The 27484-nt window shown below is 35.6% G+C and overlaps 1 protein-coding gene across 4 annotated transcripts in view; it reads right to left on the bottom strand.

Annotated features, from left to right (window-relative positions):
• TRPM7 (transient receptor potential cation channel subfamily M member 7) overlaps window positions 1-27484 on the bottom strand; it is a 113023-nt gene that overhangs the window by 39792 nt on the left and 45747 nt on the right. For all 4 annotated transcript variants that reach the window (XR_009355572.1, XM_059181532.1, XM_059181533.1 and 1 more), the window contains exons 12-21: window positions 23178-23312; window positions 20092-20145; window positions 15571-15711; window positions 15126-15260; window positions 14263-14543; window positions 12376-12604; window positions 11165-11320; window positions 10946-11089; window positions 8194-8322; window positions 5521-5799 (exon numbers count right to left, since the gene is read on the bottom strand). Coding sequence is in view for 3 of the 4 variants with exons in the window: in XM_059181532.1 (XP_059037515.1) it covers window positions 5521-5799; window positions 8194-8322; window positions 10946-11089; window positions 11165-11320; window positions 12376-12604; window positions 14263-14543; window positions 15126-15260; window positions 15571-15711; window positions 20092-20145; window positions 23178-23312 (1683 nt within the window). In the remaining variant the exon portion in view is untranslated. The remainder of the gene's footprint in view (window positions 1-5520; window positions 5800-8193; window positions 8323-10945; window positions 11090-11164; window positions 11321-12375; window positions 12605-14262; window positions 14544-15125; window positions 15261-15570; window positions 15712-20091; window positions 20146-23177; window positions 23313-27484) is intronic.

The raw sequence follows: 27484 nt of genomic DNA on the forward strand, positions 1-27484 counted from the left end.
ACAGTGAGTAGAAATGGAAGGCAGGAATGTGAAAGGTAAAGACCATAGTTTTGCTTTTTTTTTTTTAATTTTTAAAATTACAAAATATTTATATGTAATTATTTAGACTTGATTCTTCATCTTAAAAATTCTTACAAATCTGCCTATTAATTTCCTTTTTAGAGTTGAGTCTCTTGAGACTTGAAATCGAAGATTCAGTTTTCTTATTTGTAAAATAGTCAAATAATGCCTTCTTTGGGGGTTTAACATACATACTAAGAGAATGTATGCTGTCATAACAAGATTTCAACAATATCCTGGGATAAAATATTTTAAAAGGCAAATCATCAAAACATTATTCATGACATCTGGAATACTATGGATTCCAAATATTTATCTGTAATTAAACAAAAAGGCCAAGTCGAAAATTCAAAACCATATTCAAATCTGTACTGAGGTATCCTAAAATTATTCAAAGTCTATGACTAATGATTCACAGAGCTTTCTGGATTTCACACCTTTCACATAAAGCCTATTTGAAAACCTTCCTTAGACCTGATCTTAATTTAATTAATTAAAAATATTTAAATAACCCATTTTCACATATATAAAATGAAGATTTGTAGCTTGAATATACAGAGACATGGAGTAAGTGGCAAAAGGTTAGTATTTACCCTGCAGTTTTCCTAAGTGTGATCTTTATTAATGATATTAATAAAGGAATATTTCTTCTATTTTTATCTTTTGTATCTTTAAACTTTTCAAAGCTTTTTCTCTGATTAGAAATTCCCTGCTCAGGAAAAGTTCCTATTTGCCAAACTTTCAAATACCATATTCTTTGTGAAAGCCTTCATGACAGAAATAGGTACTATCTCATCAGTACTATCTCATCAGTCTTCACACAAGTTTATCTTTCTGTAGCTATCTATCGGTTCACATGCTTGTCTTATGTACTAAACTGTGAGTTCTACGAGGCTCTGCACCATGTTTTATTCATCTTTGTAGTTTCAGCTTAGTATAGTGCATAGCATATAACAGATATATAATGACAAAAGAAACAAGGTTAAATTAATATAGGAACCTACTATTATAAAATTCATCTCCTTTATTATTTAAAGGCATACTTTAATGAAGAATTTCTTATACTCTGCAGCACCTAGTTAAACGGGTAATTAGAATATTAACCATTTTCAAAGTTCTAAAGGGGGTAGAAAAGGAAAATGGCACTAGGAGAAATAGAAAATGATGTGATAAATGACTGGCTGAAGAGGGGAAAGACAAATAATCCTGGTGGAGAATAGTTCTAAAGAACATAGATAAAGAAGAAAATGAAATATATATTTGAACTCCTCATAACTTAGAGATGGGAAAACTGGCAGGAGTGCTGGAAGCATGAGAGAGACAAGATTCAGATGAAAATCCAGATAGTTCCTATTTCCTTCTCCTGGCTTCTCCCTACTTTCCTAATTTCCATCTTTTATTATTATGGTTGTTCACTTTTGTATTTCCTATACCTCTAATTTACTGTACACTACCATTACATTAACTTGATGCCACTAAATCACTAAATAATTTGGTAGTCAATGAAAATTGGGAGCACCTTTTTCCATGCTAAAACTAGTTTTTCTTTAAAAAATTTTATTCATTTATTTGACAGAGAGAGATTACAAGTAGGCAGAGAGACAGGCAGAGAAAGCGGGGGAAGCAGGCTCCCTGCTGAGCAGAGAGATCCTAGGACCCTGAGACATGACCTGAACTGAAGGCAGAGGCTTAACCCACTGAGCCATCCAGGTGCCCTGCTAAAACTAATTTTTTTCCACAAGCCTAAATCCCCTAACTTTTCCTGCAAACACCACAACTTTATGAAAGAATATAAAATGGATAAATAATGAGTACTTCTCTGCAATAACAAATAGTAAACCAGTAATTCTCGATCGGGGAAACAGAGGATATATTCTACTGGAAGGGAAATGTGTAGCCCCAAAAAGCAAATAATTAAACTTTATATTTAGAAAACTTTTAAAAAATCCTATTTTGATAATGGTAATAATCCTTTGAGCTAGTGGGATTATTCAGAAGGAAAATTTAAATTAGAAGACAGATTTTCTACAATTAAGGAAAAGGGTTTCAGAAACTCTAGGAATTGACTTTTATATTAAAAGGGAGCAGATCTTAAAAAAAAAAAATTGAGAAACAGCACATACAACGAGCCTACTTTGATAAAGCTATTATATACATTTATTTCTGTGGAGTTTAACATACAAACATGTATTCCCGTATGTCTTGAAGGATGGAAAAAGTATATGCCACACTGTTAACAATGGATGCCTCTGGACAGTAGTTTGTATTTACTAAAATTTTCTACAATGAATAAATTTAGAATAAGGAAGGAAAAGTTACTTTTACAAAAACAACAGTATAGGGAAGCCTGGATGGCTCAGTCTGTTGAGCGTCTGCCCTTGACCTGGTCATGATCCCAGAATCATGGGATCAAGTCCCACATCATGCTCCTTGCTAAGTGGGGAGTCTGCTTCTCCCTCTGCCTGCCACTCCGCTGCTTGTGCACTCTCTCCCTCTCTGACAAATAAAACTGAAACTAACAATAGTATAAGAGTGTTGGCCTTTTTGACCACTGGAAACTGAAAGCAATTTATGGAATAAGTAGGGACAACACACTTTAGATTTTTCAGTTCAATGCGTAAGAAATTACACATTAGGGGCACCTGGGTGGTTCAGTGGGTTAAAGCCTCTGCCTTTGGCTCAGGTTATGATCCCAGGTGCATCAGGCTCTCTGCTCAGCAGGGAGCCTGCTTCCTCCTCTCTCTCTGCCTGCCTCTCTGCCTCCTTGTGATCTGTCAAATAAATAAAATCTTAAAAAAAAAAGGGGGGGGGGCCTGGGTGGCTCAGTGGATTGGGCCGCTGCCTTCCGCTCGGGTCATGATCTCAGGGTCCTGGGATCGAGTCCTGCATCGGGCTCTCTGCTCAGCAGGGAGCCTGCTTCCCCCTCTCTCTCTCTCTGCCTGCCTCTCCGTCTACTTGTGATTTCTCTCTGTCAAATAAATAAATAAAATCTTTAAAAAAAAAAAAAAAGGAAATTACACATTAAACCTGATATTTACATTAAAAAAAAAAAAAATCCTGCCAGTAAAAAAGCAAGACATTGGACATATTATATCAGGAAAAGATGTTCTGGCTGTAACTTTAAAAAATAGTTTGGGGGCGCCTGGGTGGCTCAGTGGGTTAAGCCGCTGCCTTCGGCTCAGGTCATGATCTCAGGGTCCTGGGATCGAGTCCCACATCGGGCTCTCTGCTTGGCGGGGAGCCTGCTTCCTTCTCTCTCTCTCTGTCTGCCTCTCTGTCTACTGTGATCTCTCTCTCTGTCAAATAAATAAATCTTTAAAAAAAAAAAAATAGTTTGAATCAGTGAAGATAGGAGAAAAGAGAAACCTAAAAACATAAACCACTGGTAGCATTGTTTAGCTAGCATTATCTTGCAAATACATAATAATGAAACGAGATTAGCGTGGGGAACCTGAGCCCAGCAAAAGAAACACTTGAGAGATTTTTTCAGTCTCTCCCCAAGGACTAAAAATCATCATCTAACAAATAATCTGACTAGCTGCTTTCAGCATCCATGCACTGAAAAGACTATCTGAAATAGTAAGGGAAGATAAAAAAATGTCAACTCACTTCTCCTACGGAAAAGAAAAATCAAATTTAGTGGAGGGGAAACTCTTCAGTGGTTTCCCCTATATTTTCCTTTCTTAAGGTCCCAGTTTTCAATATTTTATGTTATCCAGGCTAGGCCCTTTTATCCAATTTGACAGCTAACCATCAACTTCAACTAAAATAAGTTCCAGTCAGGTTCCTATCTTAAGCTTTCTTATCTTAAGCTTTCTTTTCTTAAGTTCCTAACTTAAGCTTTCAAAGAACAGATAATATCCCGCTACTTTAATAAAAGCATCCAGATTTATCTTCTTCCATGAATCCCTATGTCCCCTACTCACTAATTTCATCAATAAACCAAATGGACAGTTTACTAATACCATATAAAATATCCTAAAAATACTTATGTAGGACAAGCTCCAAACTAGATTATCCAATATTTTAAAATAACTACAGGACTGGTAAAATCAAAACGGAGAAACGTAATTTCGCAAAATTCAGAGGCACTATCCTATTACTTATTATACTATCTTGCACAGGAGTGAGAATAAAATAAACATTAAAAACTACTTAGTGGAAGATTATAGACTTTAAAATTTATTTATTTATTTATTTTTAAAGATTTTATTTATTTATTTGACAGAGAGAAATAACAAGTTGACGGAGAGGCAGGCAGAGAGAGAGAGAGGGAAGCAGGCTCCCTGCCGAGCAGAGAGCCCGATGTGGGACTCGATCCCAGGACCCTGAGATCATGACCTGAGCTGAAGGCAGCGGCTTAACCCACTGAGCCACCCAGGCGCCCTAGACTTTAAAATTTATAATCTGCTGCTAAACATGTAAAATTAAGAGAAATCAACCTATTAAAACACAATGAATGTTCACCATTTTTATGTCTTTTTTTCCAGACAAGGTTCCTACTCCAAGGAGTTTATAGTATAGAGAAGTACATAAATAATCTAGTAAAAAATAGTTTAAAATATGGTTAAACAGAGAGATAAATATTCTGTAGAGGAGGAACATAGGTCCCATAAACTTCAAAGCAAACAAACTTGATCTAGTGGGAAAGGACCAAAAAAGCTCTCCCCAAAACAAAAATTATGTTGAAAATGTGATCTGTATATAACTGAAAGCGCTAATGATCTGAGTGTAAATGAGGGTAGTTATTCCTGGCAGAAAGAAGAACGTTGAGTTTATGGTACCTTGGTAGGGGATATGTTAAAGAAAACATAGAAAGGCCTGTGTGACTATAGCATAGATCAGAGGTCAAAAATGGTAAGAGATGACACTTTAAAAGAAAGCAAAGATGTTCCTATTGGAAAAATAAATAAAAGCAACAGTCACACTGGGCTGAACTCATGGATTTCATTAAGTATACTGATCTCTAGGGGTAATGTGAAAGTGTAAGATTTTTTTAAGAAGGGAAGTAACATAGTCAGATATGCATTTTGAAATTACTCTAGCTATAATGTAGACTGAAGATAGGCCTCAGTGGTTGTGAGTGAACAGATTTTACTAGAGTGCTGCAGGTGCCTGATGACTAGGGTAGCGCTAGTAAAGATGAAAATAACTTCACAAATGGTAGCTAACAAATTTGTATTTTTTCATTCTGATCTCAAATAGCCCTAGAAAGTAGCATTTAGAAATTAAGACATTTTAAGATAGAATGAATAAAATATGGCTTTCTTAATCTTATCCCATCACATATTTTCTTCAAAAATCAGTATCTTGAGGATTGTCCAATTTGAAGTATGAGGCAAATAAACATGAAATAACATACCCTAGTTCAAATAAAACTATATTAAGGACAGGTTTTTTAGGATTTCAAGAAAACATATCAATAAACCCATGAGTATTATCAGATGCCTCTCAACTTACCATTTTTCCAATCATCATTACATAAGGTCCTGCCTGTTGATTTACAGCTAGAAAATCTAGCAAACGCACATACCAAAATATTATGTTAAGACAGTAAATTAATCTTCCAGCAACAAAAACATGATTATCATATGCATTCTCAAAGTTCCATTTTGCTCCAAATCTTAGTCCAAATCCAATGAAGAAAGAAATTATGGCAATTGTATCACTGATATTGAAGTAATCACTAAACCACACTTTAATCTTCTGGCTTATTTTTCCAGCTTCAGACATAAAGATCTACAGGTTTAAAAAAAAAAAAGAAATTAAACTGAATTGTTTACGAAATCAATTTCTTCCTATTAAAATATGTATCAGCATTCAATTATAATATCACAATAGGATTTTATGTATCTTTTAGTATTTCAAAGTATTTTTGTATTTAAGATTTTATTTGAGAGAAAGAGAGTCAGCATGGCCGGAGTGGAGAAGGGAGAAGCAGACGGCCTGCCAAGCAGGTTGCCCAACTCAGGGCTCCATCCCAGATGACCTGAGCCAAAGGCAGACACTTTGACCAAATAAGCCACTCAGGCACCCCTCAAAAGTATTTATTTGAACTGAAATTATCACACGTTAGCTGTGAAACATTAGTTGCAGGTATACAACACAGTAATTCAACAATTCTATATATTATGCTCTGCTCACAAGTACAATGCTACTACAATACCACTGCCTATATATTCCTTGTGCTGTATCTTTCATCCCTGGAACTTATTCATTCCGTAACTAAACACCTGTGCTACCCACTCCCCTTTACCCACTGTATCCATCTCCCCTCTCCTCCTTCCGCACGATCATTTTGTTCTCTGTATTTATAGGTCTGTTTCTGCTTTTGTTTCTTAAATCTCACATAAAAATTCAATTATATAGTATTTGTCAAAGTATGTTTATCTTGGGATCTGATAATGTATTTGATCACTAAAACAATTCAGTAAGATATCAGAGACAGATACTTCTTTTTTTTTTTTTTTTTTTTAAGATTTATTTATTTGTCAGAGAGAGAGAGAGAGCAAGCGAGAGCGAGCACAGGCAGACACAGTGGAAGGCAGAGTCAGAGGGAGAAGCAGGCTCCCCGCGGAGCAAGGAGCCCGATGTGGGACTCGATCCCAGGACGCTGGGATCATGACCTGAGCCGAAGGCAGCTGCTTAACCAACTGAGCCACCCAGGCGTCCCAGAGACAGATACTTCTATATCCTCATTCCATGTGTGTGTGTGTGTGTGTGTATACCTACAAATAAATGACCTATTCAACCAAGGTCATTCTACTAAGACGCTGAAAATCTTAAATTAGAACAGAGCTCTCTAGAAAGTGAAATACTTCTGAAAGTTGTTTTATTTTTCATTGAAACAACAGGATATCCTGACAGGATCTTCCAAAGGTGTCTTATTTACAGAAAGCAAACAACTCGATGGTTTAAGTATATCTCTTCTCTTGAATATAAAAATTAAAAATTTGCATTGCTTGGGTGGCTCAGTCAGTTGAGCGACCAAATCTTGATTTTGGCTCAGGTCATGATCTCAAGGTCATCAGATCAAGCCCCTTGCTGGTCTCCACACTCTGCAGATAGTCTGTTTGAGTTTCTCTCCCTCTGCTCCTCTTCCAAATCACGCTTGCTCTCTCTCAAATAAATAAATCTTTAAAAAATTTTTAAATTTCTTCTTTGTGGGGAATGGTAATATATTTATAGATTCAAAATCATAATGTATATAAAAATAAGTGCTGAAAAGTCTCCCTTCCATTCTTCTTCCTTTAGCCAATTAACTTCCCTTCACACTAAAGGCAACCAGTTGTTATAATCCAATGAGTCCTTGTATAACTCTTTTCTGAATATGCATTTAAAAAATTATTTGAAACTTTTTTAAATCATTAAACAATTTAATGTTTTAAACAGGTTGGTAAAACAACAGATTTCATAAACATATAAACCATGGCACTCAAAGGAATTAAAAATGCACAATAAACTATTTAAGAAAACAAATTCCTATGACACCCTAGTGGAAGGAAGTACAAGGATTTCACTTGTTTTTACAGCATAATGTATTCTCTAAATCTACAGCAAAGACATGAAATAATTCAAAAGTATTTAAGTCAGTGTGTTATAAAACTGTAATTATGCAGTTAATTGCTTGAATAAAAAGTATAAACATTTAAGGAAAAAAGAATTTTTCAAAATCAAGATGTTAGAAAATTTAAACTGAAAACTGTATTAGACACAGGTATCTAAATCTAAATGACGATTCAACAGGCAATACAGCACACTTCAGTGGGATATTCAATATAACAGCAAAGTAAAAACCAATTTGTAATTTACCTACCTGATTGGCTATATGTGTAATTAAAACTTTCTGAAGAGTGACAAAGAGCATTAATATAAATGTTGAGGAAACAAAACATAAAACAGATCTAGGCTATGTTTCTGAGACAAATCATCAACTTTGTAACTGACGAAGTTAACTTACTAGTCTCTATTCTTATGTTGTAATTTTTAGAATATCAAAAATAAACATGTTATACACTTCTATGCTATCAACTACTAATTATGAATAATATATACACATACCCACATACATGTCAAAAACCAAACCCCCTCCCTATACACAGTAAGTAACCGGTACAAAAACTACAGACATACCTCACGGACTTTCTCAATAGCATAGGTAAAAATATAAGCAATAACAATCCATTCTTGAACTGAAGGTAATCGTTCCATTTGTACAAGAACTACAAATGTATAAAGCATCAGAAATCCTAAGTATGCCAACTAGAAAAACACAAAATATGAATATTAATTACACAATAAAAATTTTTTACTATCAAAATTTTCAATCCAACACACAAAAGAGAGACTAAATAAACCCCTGTGAACTATCTCCAAGCTTAATTCATTAAATCAGTTTTAGGAGCGCCTGGGTGGCTCAGTCAGTTTAGGCATCTGGTTCTTGGTTCTTGGTTCTGGCTCAGGTCATGATCTCAGGGTTGTGAGAACTTCATGCTTGCCGTGGAGTCTTCACTCTCCCTCTATCCCTCCCCCTGCTCATGTGTACTCTCTCTCTAAAATAAATAAAGTCTTAAAAAAAAGTTTTACAAGTAACTTCAGTGCAGACACTGCATTTATCAATCAAAACGTAAATGGTGGGGCGCCTGGGTGACTCAGTGGGTTAAAGCCTCTGCCTTCGGCTCAGGTCATGATCTCAGGGTTCTGGGATAGATCCCCGCATTGGGCTCTCTGCTCAGCAGGGAGCCTGCTTCCCCCTTCCCTCTCTGCCTGCCTCTCTACCTACTTGTGATCTCTGTCAAATAGATAAATAAAAAAAAATCTTTTAAAAAAACAAACAAATAAATAAATGGTTCCTGGAGCAGAACACTATGGTGTTCTAGAACTTCAATGATTTTTTAGTATTTCCTATAAGAAGAATTTTATAATAAAATATTTATGTTCTCAGCATAGTTCATGTAATTCCATTTAATTTATACTACACCTAAAGTATCATATTAAGTATACTAAAGAACTTCATCACCATCATCATCAAGAAACACATACTACCTGCTTCCTCCTTCCTCCAATCAAATACTATTCCCAGGAAAGACAACTGGTATTTTCCTTCTATGTGCTGCTGAAGAAAGCACACATTCTCCTAAATCCTAGTCAATGAGGTTGAATCCCAAGAAATAAGAACAGATATGGAAAGCATTTTCCCTAGGTACAGGAACATACCACCTTTGATACTCCCAACAAAAAAGATTATACTATGTAAGTTCTATGTATAATAACATCTGAAGAGTTATTTCATTTCAGAGGAAAACCCAGATTTGTCTACCCTTGGACAATTGTATCTAAGAATCCTCTCATCAGTCTCCTTGCCTCTACCAGCATTAAAACAATCACATTCATTATTTAAGCTATCGTAAGGCAGGGCAGGAAACTCTAATAAATAAAAAAAGAAAAAAGAAATTTCTATTTGGCCAACAGGGTTGTTCTTTTTTTAAATTTTTATTTATTTATTTGAGAGAGTGTGAGCGAGAGAAAGAGAGCGTGTGCATACAAGCCAGGGGAGAGGCAGAGGGAAAGAGAGAAGCAGACTCCCCACTGAGCAGGGAGCCTGACATGGGACTCGATCCCAGGACCCCGAGATCATGATCTGAGCCGAAGGCAGACACTTAACCAACTGAGCCACCCAGATGCCCCAGGTCCATTTTTAAACAGTCATTCACATGAATGCAAACATGATGAAAATTAAAAACAACAAAACACTAAGAAAATACACAACTTGAGATTTTTTCTGGAAAGGGGAATAAAAACTCATTCAACCCATGGTTAAAAGCTGGGGCTAATCTCATGTGTTTCCTGATATTAGTCCATCCCCCATGGACTATGTACTCTTAGATCTAGGAGAATACCGTTCTTCCACAAAAGAAAAGCCAATTAAGGGTCAGATAAAATATGTACCATAATATGATTTTTTTAAAAAAAAGATTATTTATTTATTTATTTGACAGAGAGAAATCACAAGTAGTCAGAGAGGCAGGCAGAGAGAGAGAGAGGGAAGCAGGCTCCCCGCTGAGCAGAGCGCCCGATGCGGGACTCGATCCCAGGACCCCGAGATCATGACCTGAGCCGAAGGCAGCGGCTTAACCCACTGAGCCACCCAGGCGCCCCTGTACCATAGTATGATTAAAGAAATAAGCTATTATGCTACTGATAAACAAACTTCATGAATGATCCAGATTACTTTTTACCTTCAAATTAACACTGCAAAAAGTTCATTTCAAAAATTTTACACATTCTCTGCAAAATCCTAAAGCACAAAGATATATCAATGTCTCCTCTGGTTAATCCTCACCAATGTTATTGGTCAATTTGATAGATCTGATTTGTATTTGACACCTGCTTACAAAGGCAGGTGATAAACGGTTATCACAATTCTGTTTAGTCAATTTCTAGTTCCAATCAGAATTAAGATTTGTGGGGTGCCTGGGTGGCTCAGTGGGTTAAAGCCTCTGCCTTCGGCTCAGGTCATGATCTCGGGGTCCTGGGATCGAGCCCCGCATCGGGCTCTCTGCTCAGCAGGGAGCCTGCTTCCCTTCCTCTCTCTCTGCCTGCCTCTCTGCCTACTTGTAATTTCTCTCTGTCAAATAAATAAATAAAAAAAAAATCTTTAAAAAAAAAAAAAAAAAAAAAAAAAAAAAAGAATTAAGATTTGTTAGCATTTATCATTATATATGATGACAACTGGAATAAAACTAAGTTATGCTCTTTTAAGTGGAAAATGGCTTGTCAATGATCTAAGTTATATCAAGATAAATATCAACTTTAGAACAAGATACTTTAATGCTTATCCTTTAAAAACATTATGCTCACACAACTTAAAAAACATATAACATACCGTATTAAACCAGAATTTTACAATTGGTGCATGATAAAAGGCATAGAACTTTCTTGTAATGGGAAGCTTTTTTGATTTTATTTGTATTTCCATTTCATTCTTTCCTTCATTACTGTCCAATATTCTTACTTCTTTAAACACCTCCTAAAATAAAAATAATACTTATCATATATTTATTCACAAAAGTTATATTTACTTAAAAATATTCTTCCTCCTTACCATGGGAATCTCTTCTGCTATGTTTTGAAAGTTGTTTTCGCTATCTTCCATTGTCATTTGATGGGCATCTTGAGATTGCGGAATATGAGACATCTCAGCCTTTGTTTTATATTCCAGCATTAATATGGCAGGTGGAACTAAAATGCTTAGTATGACCTAAAAATTTTAGAAACATGTAAGTTTACATTTTAAAATTAATTATCTTCAAGAATAAAAAGGTATTAAATATTTTGATTGTTAGCCAATCTGCCCGTTAGTATATAAAAAACCAAGAACTTCATTTTTATATTTGAGTATAATATTTAAAGAGGCCCAGGTTGAATTGATTTAAGGAGCAACACAACATTTGAGCACTATGATGGGAGGATATAGAAAAGATCTAATAATTATTTGTTTGTTCAGAAAATACATTTTTATTTAAAGAAAATTTAAGCCTTATGAAGTTAATATGTACATAATTTTATCCTTAATCTCTTTGCAACTGTTTCAAGTCATCACATGTTTACTCAGCTTGTGCCTCTATAAACAAAGAGGTTTATTCGTAAAATTTTATGTTATTACCTGCATAATCCTACAGCATAAAGCAATTGTAATTGAGTATGAGGGTTTCTACTGGTTAATCATTCACCATTATTTTTATTAGATGATCAGTATTTGTTATCTACTTACAATGGTTAAACCACTTGCCTGATTTCTGCGTTCTACATTCTCTGTACCTTATTTAAGATATAAGATAATGAAAAGGAAAGTTTAAAGTAGTATCTCTCACTATGATGAAACCAAAAGTACCAGCCAACATTTTACCCAAATTCTTAACCATCAAAACTACACATATCCAATATACTTCACATAAATTATTTAAGAAAAAAGTAACAAATTATTAAGTTAGCAAACAGGAGCTCAATTTTAGAATCTGGAAATCATCTTTTCATAAAGAAGCAACTTTTTTTCATGGCTGCTCAGGGCTGTAAATACCAATACTTCCTTTGTTGCCCTCATGCTTCTGGCTCAGAGAGGGGCAATAATCATACCTGAAAAGGATTCAGAGTGAAGAACAGGAGGAAAAAAGAGGCTACTTCATGCCACCAGAGATAAAATGCCAACACTGCCACCCCTACCACCCTCATAAATCAAGGTATTTCACTATATATCTAGGCTAATTCCTCTTTTTATCTAATCACATACTTTGTATAATTGTTTCTAAGTTATACCTTGTACCAGGAATTTTTCCTCATATTCAGCCTTCCCATCCACATATCAGATAACAACATCTGTGTACAGGTGTGAGCTACAAAAGGTCTAAGTCTTGAAGACACTGCTAACTTGAGGCAGGTGGAATTACTCCAGTTTTTCAGTTCATAAGTGAGCAATTTCATTGCCATGGTTTCATCTTGTCTGAAGGATTGTTCTAGTAATTCAACTGCTAGTTGACCAAAATCACTATCAAAAGATAAAAGCCAAAACATTCGTATTACCAAACTGCAGTTCTAGACACTATTTTTATAAAATTTCATAACATTTTATATTTAATGTTTATATTTAATATAATAACATTTACATTTAATATTTTAACATACACTCAGGGAATTATAAGGCATTAGAATCATAATGGCTCTGTTTCCAGATATCTGTTACTAGGCAAATGTCACAAAATATTAAAATATGTCACATTAAGAACAAGTCTGAAAAGGTAACTACAGAGAATTTTCCATTGGTCTTGGAAATAAAAACTCCAGTCTCACAGGAAACCCAAACTGGTAACGTTAAGCTGCTCTCTACAAAAACTCTTATTTATATAGTATTTCAAACATAGGGGTGTCCAGGTGGCTCAGCTGGTTAGGTATCTGCCTCAGGCTCCGGTCACGATCCCAGGGTCCTGGGATGGAGCCCTGTGTCATCAGGGATCCTGCTTCTCCCTCTCCTTTCCACTTGTGAGGAGTTCTCTCTCACTAACTCTGTTGCCATCTCTGTCTCTTTCTCAAATAAATAAATAAATAAAATCTTTTTAAAAATAAATAAAAGAGGTTTGGTGCCCAGTAGAAAGAAAAATGTGAATAGATACTAACCTAATCATAAAAAATATCTGAATCTTAGATCCCCAAAGTTAAGTGATCATATGATCCCTGCTTGAGTTGGTTTTATTTATTTATATATCTGACACGGAGAAAGAGAGAGACACAGAGAAAGAGTATAAAAATAGGGGGAGCAGTAGGGGGAGAGGGAGAAGCAGGTTCTCCAGTGAACAGGTAGCCCAATCAATGTGGGGCTTGATTCCAGAATCATGACCTGAGCTGAAGGCAGATGCTTAACTGAGCCACCCAGGCACCCCTCCCTGCTTGAGTTATTTTCAGTAATAACACTAACTCTCTTCCAAAGACAGCCCATTTTGGGAGAGGTAAAAGTCCTATTTTCTATCATTAAGTTTCCTACAAACCATCTTTCCAGCTTAATATTCCTTATTACCCTAAGTGTAAACATCTGTGAACTGTTTTACTCTTCCATAGATGTACATCCACCTTCTGAAATGACCTTCTGGTTGAATTCAATTCATTTCCTTAGAACACAGCTCAAAAACCTTACTTTCTTCTTTTCTTTACCACTTCAAATAGAACTTTTAATCTAATTAATTGCTAGTTTGTGCAATTATTAAAACTGACTTCTGGCATTTCTTCTTTCTTGCCAAAATATTTAACTCTTGAGTTGTAAACAATAACTTCTATTTACATGCATAAACAGGAAAGTTTCCTTCTGAATTTTAAGAATTACCTAATAAATTTTGGGGTGCCTGGGTGGCTCAGTCATTTAAGCTTCCAACTCCCAATTTTGGCTTAGGTCATGATGTCAGGGTTGGAAGATCAAGCCCAAGACTCGCCCTAGTCCACGCCCCAGTGAGAAGCCTGCTTAAGATTCTCTATCTTCCTCTCCCTCTCCTCGCTTGCTCTATTTTCAATAAGAAAAATAAAAATATTACCTAATACATTTTAATTGTGCCAAGAAAATTATACCCATATATATCCATTTATTGCATGACACTATAACCTCCATTTAAACATGATCTTGTATTTCTTAAATGTTTGAAATGATAAAATATAACTTACCTAGAATACTGTTTCAATTCCTCTGAAGTATCATCTACAAGGTCACTCTGTTTTGCTTCATAGGCCATTGAACGATAGATCTTACAGGCTACTAAGGCTTTAGCCATTGATTCTTCACCATGCTGCCATAAAAACCGGGCCATGACCTGTCTCTTCATAAGGCAAGCCCAAATTAACAGTTCATTAAGTGGATAAGGAAAGCGCTTGGTTTCTGGATCATCAATATCTACAATTTCATCTTTGGCTCTTTTCTTCTTTCCTTCTTCAACAGCTGTATCAATCTTCAAGGAAAAATAAATGTTTAAGATTCATTATAATAAGGCCATATGACATTAATGTGAGAATTTTTATAAAGTCTCCTTTTACATTTTCTTCAACTTCATATAACTGCACAAATCAAAATGGCATAAATTTTATATACTTTATTACAGCTCATGTTTTATAGAAATGGGATTTCTAAAAAAAAAAAAAAAAAAAAACCAAAAACACTATAATAAAGTTCTCCAAAATTAAAGGGCCTAAATATTTCAACTAGTATCTGATAAAACATAATTTTAATGGAAGAACAGTATGCCTGAAACACTTACCTTACATGTTGTTAATCAAGTTAAAGTGGAATAAAAGGAGGCACTTAAGCATTTATCAAAACATTTACAAATTTTTATTATAGCTAAATATAAAAAAACCTGATAGAATTGTTAACTCATAATAAATATCTTTCTGTATATGGCAAACTGAATAATCAAAGATGTATCCAGAAACAAAAGTTCATTCTTGCTAAAACAAGTAGTTTTCTGTTTCATAAATACTAGTAAATTAGATAGGAACAAAATCCAGAAAAGGTAAAATTTATGTGAACATACCTTTGGTCGATAGGGCTGTGCCGTTTTAATGAAATGATTGTGTCTCATTTTTTCCTTTTTATCTGCCCTATTGCCAAAAGATTCATGACTCTTACGCAACTGAGGAGTGCTGCTGGAGGTATTTCGGCCAGACCTCTGAAAATGAAAGTTTATTAAGTTTTTACAGCTTTAAAAATACCGATGTCATAAAAATTCAAGAATTCATACATATGTACAAATGTGTTTATACACACAGAGGAAAAAAATGATTTGGATTTCAATTCAAATAAAAATATTTCTATGTAGTTTTACAGTTGAAAATATCATATTTTAAGATGCTACTTTCACCATTCTAAGAATATCAGTAATTTTAAACTTTTAAAGTATATGAGTTTTTAAGAATTTTTAGCTTATAAAGTATACAATACAACGTACATATATAGACTTCCCCCAAAATACTACATACCCGATTATTTCCACCAAGACTATTATATATTAATCGAAAACGTTTCCGAGTATAGGTGCATCTATAGGTTCCTCCCATAAGATATTCAATAACAAGTCCTATATCGATTAGGGTGATCTTATATCCTGGAGGAAGATTCCCCTGGAAACAAAACATTAGTTTTAAATAGGATATTTCTCAATATTTCCAAGCATGCCTAGAAATACACCTACTCTCCAAAATAAATACCAAATATTTGTTACAGGAAGCTGGGGTTGCCAGCAGCTACCTTTACAGGAGAAGGAAGTAACTTGTTTCTCATTTCCTTCTGTAAAAAGAGGGGATTCTGCAGTTTTAAAGTCACAAAGGTATGCTCAGGACAGAAGTATGGCTTATAGCAGTAAGATCATTCAATCTTTCCACTGTCCTAATACTTCACACATAGAAGCAAAGAGCTTCCAAGAGCCAAGTACTCTATTTTCACTGGCACATTATCATAAATAACATTTCCCTGCAAAAACAATGCTATAAATGTTAATTATGTTTCTAGACAGGCCCAAAAGTACTTGTATTTTTTAGCCAAAACTGTATTGGTTATATTATACAGTACACAAGTTTCTATAGCCTCATCTAAGATTTAAACCGCCACTTATAACACTGTGTAGACTAAGAATTCATTCTCCCAGGGCAACAATTTTTTGGAACTTGAGCCATTTGTGAGTTTGGAAGAGTGCCTGTTCAGAATCAAATATTTGGTTAATCTCATTAAATAATCTTAAAAGGGTTTAATCATTAGGTAATTTACATGTATCAACCAATTCTGCCCTCCTACCATCACCGTTCTTTCCATTTCCCTAATTATAACTTCATAAAATTAGTACTTAAAAAAATTTTTTTTTAAGATTTGAGAGAGCACATTCAAGTATGCACGCGCATACAGTGCAAGAGCGGGCAGAGGGAGAGGGAGAAAGAGAATCTCAAGCAGACTCCATGCTGAGTGTGGAGCCTGATGCAGGGCTGGATCTCATGACCCTGAGTTCATGACCTGAGCCAAAATCAAGAAAAATCTATCTTTACAAAACGGATACTTAACTGACTAAGCCACCCAGGGGCCCCTAGGTGCTGCAGTACTTTAAAAAATATTTATACCTTTTATAATTTGGTTTCATCTGTGAAGTTTTAAATTTCTAGATACTTATATTCCTTAAATCTCTGATTTGAAATTAAACAAAAAATATTTTCGGATGCCTGGGTGGCTCAATCAGTTTAGCGTGGCTCAGGTCATGATCCCATCAGCCTGGAATCAAGTCCTGTGTCCAGCTCCCTGCTCAGTGGGGGCTCTGCTTCTCCTTTTCTTCTACCCCTGCTTATGCTTTCTCTCTCATATAAATATTTAAAATACATTTTTCACCTAAGATTTTTCTTTTTATTTTGTTTTGAGCAACCTCAAAATATGCTTTATGAATGAGGATTATCATGTATGTTTTTAGTTTTCTTTAAAAAATTTTTGACAAATCAAAACCACAATGAGATATCACCTCACACCAGTCAGAATGGCTAAAATCAACAAGTCAGGAAATGACAGATGCTGGCGAGGATGCGGAGAAAGGGGAACCCTCCTACACTGTTGGTGGGAATGCAAGCTGGTGCAACCACTCTGGAAAACAGCATGGAGGTTCCTCAAAATGTTGAAAATAGCTGCCCTATGACCCAGCAATTGCACTACTGGGTATTTACCCTAAAGATACAAACGTAGTGATCCAAAGGGGCACGTGCACCCGAATGTTTATAGCAGCAATGTCCACAATAGCCAAACTATGGAAAGAACCTAGATGTCCATCAACAGATGAATGGATCAAGAAGATGTGGTATATATATACAATGGAATACTATGCAGCCATCAAAAGAAATGAAATCTTGCCATTTGCGACAACATGGATGGAACTAGAGCGTATCATGCTTAGCAAAATAAGCCAAGCAGAGAAAGACAACTATCATATGATCTCCCTGATATGAGGAAGTGGTGATGCAACATGGGGGCTTAAGTGGGTATGAGAAGAATAAATGAAACAAGATGGGATTGGGAGGGAGACAAACCATAAGGGACTCTTCATCTCACAAAACAAACTGAGGGTTGCTGGGGGCAGGGGGTTGGAAGAAGGGGGGTGGGGTTATGGACATTGGGGAGGGTATGTGCTTTGGTGAGTGCTGTGAAGTGTGTAAACCTGGCGATTCACAGACCTGTACCCCTGGGGATAAAAAATATATGTTTAGAAAAAATAAAAAATTTAAAAAAATTTTTTTTGACAAAAAAATTTTAAAAAATAAATTTAAAAAATTTGACAAAGGGGTGCCTTGGTGGCTCAGTCACAAAGCGTCTGCCTTTGGCTCAGGTCATGATCTCAGGGTCCAGGGATCGAGCCCCGCATCAGACTCTCTGCTCAGCAGGAAACCTGCTTCTCCTTCCACACTCCCCCTGCTTGTGTTCCCACTCTCACTGTCTCTATCTCTGTCAAATAAACAAATAAAAATCTTTAAAAAAAAAATTTGAGAAATACCATGATATGACCCCACTTAAATGGGAAATACTTAAATTAAGGGAAATAACATGAGTTACCTAAAAAAAAATATAAGCAATTTCTCAAACTATACAAATACTACTTACAATACTCCCTTATTAATTTGAATCAGAAAATAGTCAATTACTGCTTTACTTTGGGATTTTTCACTTTCAGAAATAAAAAAACTTGACTTTAGTATAGCCAACAATGTAAAAATAGTCAATCTATAACAAATCTCTTACTTGTTTCTAGAATTAAAAACAGTATAGTTCCTTCTGCTAACCCTCATGAAGTAAAGCATAATGCAAATGTGTTTTAGAAAACCCTGGACTGAAGGTTTCCCCATCACTCAAGCTTTCGGGGGGGGAAAAAAGCCTTAATTAACAACAACCAAAAAAACCACAGTTCAATGTGAAATGTCCAGAATAGGCAAATCCATACAGATAAAAAGTAGATTAACAGTTGTCTAAGGCAGGAGAGTGGCAGGAAGCAGAGAAGAAAGCAGGAATGGGGAGTGACTACTAATGGGAGTACAGGGTTACTCTAAAATTAGATTGTAGTGATAGTTGCAAAACTGTGAATATACTAAAAGCCACTGAACTAAACCCTTTAAATGGATCAATTTTATGGTATATGAAATGTTTTAATAACACATTAAAAAACTGAATTAAAGAAAATATATTTTAAATATAATAAAGTCTAGGTTCTTCCCATGGGATCTTAGTTTAGTATTAAATAAATGACAAAACAAAAAATTAAAACAGAAAATAATATTTCTATTTTAATTTTTCAGTTTTTTAGTAGTACACTCCATTTAACAGCAAGTAGAAGTATGAATGAAGAATTCTAGAAAACAAACATTTTATTTCAGAAACTAAAAAATATTTCTTTTAATTAAATGATTATCTTTTCATTTAGGAAAGCAAAACTATTAGATACCAGTATTTTAAATGACTGTAACATTTTTAATAAATGTCTAAAACTGGGGTGCTTGGGTGGCTCAGTGGGTTAAAGCCTCTTCCTTCAGCTCAGGTCATGATCTCAGGGTCCTGGGATCAAGCCCCACATCGGGCTCTCTGCTCAGCAGGGAGCCTGCTTCCTCCTTTCTCTGCCTGCCTCTCTGCCTACTTGTGATCTCTGTCTCTGTCAAATAAATAATAAAATCTTTAAAAAAAATAAGTAAATGTCTAAAACTATGAATTCACAAAGGACCCCAACAGAAGATAAGGGGGATATTAGTATAACAAATTTGGTCACCACAGGATGGCTTTAGATCATATAACAGTGTTGTCTATTTAATCACAGTCAGTATGGATATTAAGAGAGCATTCATGGATGATTTCAACATTTCAGCATTTTCCCTGGCAAAATATACCATGAAGATCACTATCCAGTGTTTCCTTCAATGTGTTTACTCAATATTCTTTACAGGTCAAGGTAACAAGTTTCTTTGGAACACAAAGAAAGATACATTCTATCAATGATCTTTCTTTATGGACAATGAGCATCATGAAATTCATCACACTCAATCTCAGAAAACCAGAAACTCAGGTAACTTGGTCTTATTTCATAAACTTTTCTTTTACTTGATTTCTGATATATTATGCTCTTTACTTCCATGTCACCACAGATTTAGCCCCTATTTTATCTTGTTCTAAAAAATGTCATTTTATGGGGTACCTGGTAGCTCAGGGGGTTAAGCCTCTGCCTTTGGGTCAGGTCATGATCCCAGGGTCCTGGGATGGAGCCCAACATTGAGCTCTCTGCTCAGCAGGGAGCCTGCTTCCTGCCCCACCCCCAACCCTGCCTGCCTCTCTGCCTGCTTGTGATCTCTGTCTGTTAAATAAATGAATAAAATCTTTTTAAAAATGTCATTTTATTGCTATTTTTAAGGTGTACAATATTTAAATGTGTTTTAGAAACAGATGAAATGTAACCAATTTTTAAAATAGCATTTTCAAAAATAAAAAGAAACTCTTACCTGTTTGACATCTCGAACAAGATGAAATAGCATTGGATTAGTTGGACCTTGTTTCTTTAAAGAGAAAAAAATTAAAGCAAACTATTATTTTTCTTCTAAAATAATGTAACACCTTTTTTGTTACTTATAGGACTTTATGAACCCTCCTGCTCAAATTACATTGTTTTTCAGCTAAACAAGTTCTGTTCACAAAATGGAGCAAAGAAAAGATAAACCATTTCATATTGTCATACTCACCTTTAATAACATGTATAATTTAGGTTATGTTTTATTTGTGCAAAAACACAAATTTTAAATCTCACAAACAAACTGGGACACCTGGGTAGCTCATTCGTTAAGTGTCTGCCTTCAATTCAGGTCATGATCCCAGGGTCCCGGGATCTAGTCCTACATCAGGCTCCCTGCTGGGCGGGAAGCCTGCTTCTCCCTCTCCCATGGCCCCTGCTTGTGTTCCCTCTCTTGCCCGTGTCTCTCTCTGTCAAATAAATGAAGTTTTTAAAAAGTAAATAAATAAATCACACAAACTTTGCAAGCTTTTAATTCTATCTTTAATTTACATTTCTTTCATTGATAACTGAGCTGTAGGGGCGCCTGGGTAGCTCAGTGGGTTAAAGCCTCTGCCTTCAGCTCAGGTCACGATCCCAGGGTTCTGTGATCAAGCCCCACCTTGGGCTCTCTGCTCAGCAGGAAGTCTGCTCCCCCCTCTCTCTCTGTGCCTGCCTCTCTGCCTACTTGTTATCTCTGTCTCTGTCAAATAAATAAATAAATAAAATCTTTAAAAAAAGAAAAAAAACGATTAACGGAGCTGTACCCTCTCTTTTTACAAAATTTTTTTAAAAATTTATTTACTTGAGAGTAAGAGAGCATGAACACAGCAGAGAGAAATGGAGAAGACCCTACACTACTTTGTTACATAATCCTTTAACCTTAAAAAAAATTTTATCAATAATTGATGCTGAAAAGTATCATCTTAATAACTCTGAGTTACACAATTAAGAAAGTTACTTGCCTTGCTAATGGGATCAATTTTTATTTTTTATTATTTTTTATCTGGTTTACATTTCAGGGATTAAACCTTATTACTTCAGCACAATGAATAATCCTTTTAATTTTTTTATCCATTTTCTAGAAAGAGCAGAATGCTAACAAAGTTCAATCTAATTCTGTTAGATACTATTAAAAAAATGGGGGAAAATAAAGATATACTCCCTACTCAAAAGAAATCTACAATCCACAGAGAAGATATAATTGTCCTCAACTAACTATGCCGATGGATTCATGGAGGCAGTCGTATGGCATTAGAACTACATTCTAAATAATGAATAAGGGGCGCCTGGGTGGCTCAGTGGTTTGGGCTACTGCCTTCGGCTCGGGTCATGATCTCAGGGTCCTGGGATCGAGCCCCATGTCGGGCTCTCTGCTCCGCGGGAAGCCTGCTTCTCTCTCTCTCTCTCTGCCTGCCTCTCTGCCTACCTGTGATCTCTGTCTGTCAAATAAATAAATAAAATCTTTTAAAAAATAAATAAATTAAATAAAAAATAAATAAATAATGAATAAAATACCAGTAAGTAGAAAGTAGCTGAGAGAAAAACACACACCAGCAGTGTGTAAAAAGAAATGCTTTTTTTAAAAGTTTGTATTTTGGGGAAACAGTATGTAGGCAACATAACTGAAACATCTAGTATGGGAAGATGGGTTGGGAATAAAAGGCCAATTGATAAGAGTTAGCTAGGGCAAAATATCATAAGCTGAAGAAATTTGGAAATCGAGCTAAGGGCTTGGGTATTATTCTATACACATTGGGGAGCTATCAAAAATTTTTTAATTGGGGTACACCTGAGTGGCTCAGTGGGTTAAGCCGCGCCTTCGGCTCAGGTCATGATCTCAGGGTCCTGGGATTGAGTCCATCGGGCTCTCAGCTCAGCAGGGAGCCTGCTTCCCTCTCCCTCTCTCTCTCTGCCTACCTCACTGCCTACTTGTGATCTCTGTCAAATAAATAAAATCTTTAAAAAGATAAAAAATTTAAAAAAATTTTTTAACTGGGGAAAGATACGGTAAAACATAGGATTATAATAACTAATTTAAAAATAATTTGAATAAAGGACAAGGAGATTAGATTACTGAAGTGGTATGACTATTACAAAAAAAGTACAAAGACATTAGGAATGAAAAGGAGGAGATAAACAGGCAGAAACTGATGAAAGAGAGCTTTGCAATGAAGTCAAAGTTGGAAAGCAATGATTTGTTAATAGTTTAACCTCAAAATATAATACAATTATATTAATGTTGTTAACAAGGGCAGTATTTAATCTCTCCAATGCTAGACATGTGAAATGAGAAAAGCTTTGTCAAGGTAATAGTTTTCAGGAGCTCTTTAGAAAAAAAAAAAAAAAAGAAAAATGGTATGCAAGCTAAAAGGTGGATACCACAAGGTCAAAATCATGAACGTAAAAAACAAAAAGGAGAAAAGAAAAAAACGTGTAGTTTCTCCTTTAAGAACAGGCATAAAAAAGAAAAGAAAAGACATCAAAAGAAGTTTGGTGTAACAAATGATTACCAAGAGGAAAAAGAAGGAAATATAATAACTGTAATTAAGAATCTGATCCTAGGGGCACTTGGGTGGCTCTGTTGTTAAGCGTCTGCCTTCCGCTCAGGCCCTGATTCCAGGGTCCCAAGATCAAGCCCCACACTGGGCTTCCTGGTTGGTGGGAAGTCTGCTTCTCCCTCTCCCACTCCCCCTACTTGTGTTCCCTCTCTTGCTGTGCCTCTCCCTCTGTCAAAGAAATAAAAATCTTAAAAAATAAAATCTGATCCTATGGTTTTAAAAGGGGGTGAGAGGAAGGAATGGAAGACAAGGTTAGTAACAATTTACTTCCTTCCTATGTGACTATGGTGACAGGGAAAATCTCCAGAAACAAGGAGAGAGTTTCAGACTGTCAATCCACCCTAAGACTAGCTTTACTTCTTCCAAGTAACAAGCAAATCATTAAAGGTTTTAGCAGTAAAACTGGGTATGTTCAAGCAAAATGACACTTGCCAAAGGTGATAAAACTTTTAGTCAACAAAGAATTTTAACATATACTTACTGTGTTATAAAGTTCTTCCAGTCTAGGAATGGTAAGGAATTTATGCATGCTTACTCCATTTTCAATAAGAAGTTTCACAAATGCAACTCTATCCATTACAAGAGCATCAAGCATAGCTTGTTCCAAGGACCCAACCTAAAAGAATATAAATGTTAATTAATATGTTTCATAGTCCAATTATACAAACAGTTCTAAATACAAGTCCTTATTTTTCCTGAATGGTTTTAGAACAAAATTGAAAAGATGCAAAATAGGGGCTCTGGGGGCCCAGTCAGTTAAATGTCCAACTTTTTATTTTGGCTTGGGTCATGATTTCAGGGTTGTGAGATCAAGCCCCGCAACTGGCTCTGCGCTGCATGTGGAGCTTGCTTAAAATTCTCTCCTTCCTCTGCCCCTCCCCCACCTCAAAAGGAAAAAAACCATACACAAAATAGTAAAAGGCAAGGACTTAAGGTATAAAGAGAATAGCAGAAAAGACCTCTACAGAGCAGCATTCCCCAAAGAACATTTCATAAGCAGTATTTCTGCAAGAGTTACATAGGGATTAAAAAAGAGAGAGAGAGAATCCATCAAGTAAATTTAGGGGAAAAATACCTTAGAGCAACAGTTCTTAATGTTTAGGAAAGGTTTCTTTGGAGGGATCATTTCAATAACTGGGGGCGCCATTACTAATGTTCAAAGGATACCAGACAATTTCACTCAAAAGGAACTGTCCCATATCTCACACAATTTTGTTAGATGTTCATGAATAAAAATGCAATAGTTCTGCTTTACATATAAACACAAAGTATTGTCATGGTTTGTTTTACAAAATGAACTTTCAAAAAATACAACTACCATATAAATTAGGTAAGATGGTACTTAGCCTTTAGAACTTTAACAGAAATTATTCACTATTAGAGAAAAATTACATCTCCTAATAGGAACACCATCTGTGCTGTTTGAGTTTAATGTAACACATGTGTATCAGTCAGCATTTACAAGCTGTACCTTTCAAGTTTTTAGGGACTCTTTATATAGATTTCAACAAGCTCTGAATCAAATGCTATTAAATTAGTGGAGACACAAATATAGAGATTTCATTAAGTATTGTTAATAAGGGGTATTTTATTAATAGAACATAATATATTTAATGTTAATATACTTTATACATATGTCATATGATAAGAGAAAACTTTGTGGTGAAAAATCAGTATCAAAACGATTGTTTTGGGACGCCTGGGTGGCTCAGTTGGTTGGACGACTGCCTTCGGCTCGGGTCATGATCCTGGAGTCCCGGGATCGAGTCCCGCATCGGGCTCCCAGCTCCATGGAGAGTCTGCTTCTCTCTCTGACCTTCTCCTCATTCGTGCTGTCTCTCACTGTCTCTCTCTCAAGTAAATAAATAAAAAATATTTAAAAAAAAAAAAAAAAAACGATTGTTTTTTTTTTTAACCTCTCATTTTTCAATCTTACTTTGTCTTCAGAAGTTTACTAGACACCTGCACAATTTCTATAGACTAGATCCTACAACATTTCTTTCTCCAACCTATCCCCTATTTTCATCATTCAGCAAAGGATTTGGTCACAAAATCTTCTGAAGGATACAGACTAAATGCAAACCTTATACATGATAGATTTTCAAGATGAAAGATCTTTTTTCTGCAGTATTTTTTTTGGCACTTGGTTCTGTGTCATAACAAGGGAAATATTATAGCACTGCACTTAAAGATGAGGCCAAACTAATTAGTAACAATGTAAAACATTTTTTTATTTTCTCATACTGAGAACTGGTAATTAATCATGGCATGTTATTCCTCTTAGTTAAGAGTCTGTATCACATACAAATAATTCTGATAAGTTATTTCTTATTCTACATTAACTATTTTTACTCTAATTCTTATTTGGTCTTCTTCCTCTTTCCTTGGTCCTGTACTTGTAGTAGGTGTTTTTCTGCTCCCATGGAATTTAAGAACCAACAACATTCCTATAATAGTGTGCATCACAACTGCAGGATTTATACTGATTCTACATAAAGTAAGTGCAAGTATCTAATTACTTATGCCATCTATATGTTGCATTCTTAAGCACCTCTGCACTGAGTATTTTTATTACAAATCACTTTGATTTGTCTTTATTACAATAGGGCATTAGATTGCCTTTTAAAGTTTGTATAGAAAGGACTCAATGAAACTCAATTTTCATATAATATAAAGGTCGTGGGGCGCGTGGGTGGCTCAGTGGGTAAAGCCTCTGCCTTCAGTTTCGGTCAAGATCCCAGGACCTGGGATCGAGTCCCGCACTGGGCTCTCTGCTCGGCAGGGAGCCTGCTTCCTCCTCTCTCTTTCTCTCTGCCTGCCTCTCTGCCTACTTGTGATCTCTGTCTGTCAAATAAACAAATTAAATATTTTAAAAAATAATAATAAATAAAAATGTCATAACAAAACTGATATGTTCTATCTGAATTGAACAAAAATAAGTGTTCTATCTGATTTAGGTTTATAACCATTGCCTTAAAACAATAAAGCCTGACAAAATGTCCACATCTGAGAAAAAAAAATTTAAATAAAAAGTATCTATTTTGTTCCCCATTTCTTCATATACTCAGTGCATTCTGAACTCCCCAAAAATGAAGAGTAAAACAATTGTGCTGCAAATTCCAGCATGAAGGAAAGCACAAAATCAAATAGATAATACTGTGCAGAACAAATCCACAAGATAAACCACATATACATAGAAGATAAAGGCTTTGTCCAAGCCTTTACATGGGAGATTAAAAAACCCAATGAAACTATTCATGAGAACAAAAGGTTGGTTTACTGTTACAGTTTTGCCACAGCTGATTAACATTAATTTTTTTCCTCTGAGTTCCTGTAAGAATGGAAGTGACTAATTATTCTTTTTTATTATTTATAGGAAACACATTTCCATGGTTTAAAAAAATAATAAAATACCAAAGTGATATAAAAGGAAGCTTTGTCTTCCCTGGCTCTCTCTCTACAAACATACGCCATAGTAACAGTTTTTAGAAAGGTTCTATGACAACATAGTGACTGTAGATACACCTGAATGTATGTCGATAAACAGAATTTGCTACAATGAAGTTCATGTTATGTACACTTTTCTGTAATTTTCTGTTTACATTTTGTAGATAGATAAGATCTAGCTCATCCTCTATAAAAGACTGGGTAAAATAATCCAAGATGGGGATGAACATTTATTTTGCCAAGCTTCCTAGTGATTCAGACATGTAACAAAAATTTGTCAAGTGTTTACTATGCCAGTCTGTGAATATAGCAGGTTAACAAAAATATTATTTTTTAATATTCCTGCTTCTATAAAATTTGCTTTCTAGGAGTAGAAAGAGAAAAAAATAGCTAAGATATACGATGATAAATGTTAAAGGAAAAAATGGCAAAAAAACACAGAAAATGCTGTCACAGGGGAGTACTATTAAAGTAGGGTGGATGGGCGCCTGGGTGGTGAAACTGGTTGAGAGACTGACTCTTGGTTTCGGCTCCAGTTCTGATCTCAGTATCAGGAGATGAAGCCCCCAGTTAGGCTTTAGACTCAGCATGGCATCTTCTTGGGATTCTCCCTCCCTCTCTTCTCTGCCCTATCCCGACCCACACCCTGGTGCTCTCCAAGGTACTCCCTGTCTAAAGTAAATAAACCTAAAATAATAAAATTTAAAAATAGGGTGGGGACACCCAGGTGGCTGAGTCAGCTGGGTGTCTGCGTTGATCTCAGGTCATGATCCTGGAGTCCGAGGATCAAGTCCCATATTGGGCTCCTTGCTCAGCAGGGAGCCTGCTTCTCCCTCTGCCTTCTGTTCCCCTTGCTTGTTCTCTCGCTCTCTTTCTGATGAATAAATAAATAAAAATCTTAAAAACAAAACAAAACAGGGTGAACCATAAAAGTCTAATTGAGAAGAACATGTTTGATTAGAAACCAGAAAAAGAGGGGTGCCTGGCTGGCTCAGACAGAAGAATATGCAACTCTTGATCTCGGGGTCACGAGTTTGAGCCCCACACTGGGTGTAGACATTACTTAAATAAATAAGTATTTTTTATAAAAAGGAAATGGAAAAGAAAAAAAAAAAAGAAATCAAGTCCAGGTAGGCATCTAGAGCAAACTGTTCCAGAGAGAAAAATCGGCAAGTATCAACATGGGGGGAGCATTATTGGTATGTTTGAAGAACATACCAATTTATGGCGACATAAAAGAGTGCAAAGGGAATAGTATTAACATGTAAGGTTAAGAGAGGTAGTAATAGGGCAGAAGATATGAAGCCCTACAGGCCACCATTAGGGCCCTGGATTATGATC

Source organism: Mustela lutreola, chromosome 7, assembly GCF_030435805.1.
Source record: "Mustela lutreola isolate mMusLut2 chromosome 7, mMusLut2.pri, whole genome shotgun sequence".
NCBI lineage: Eukaryota > Metazoa > Chordata > Mammalia > Carnivora > Mustelidae > Mustela > Mustela lutreola.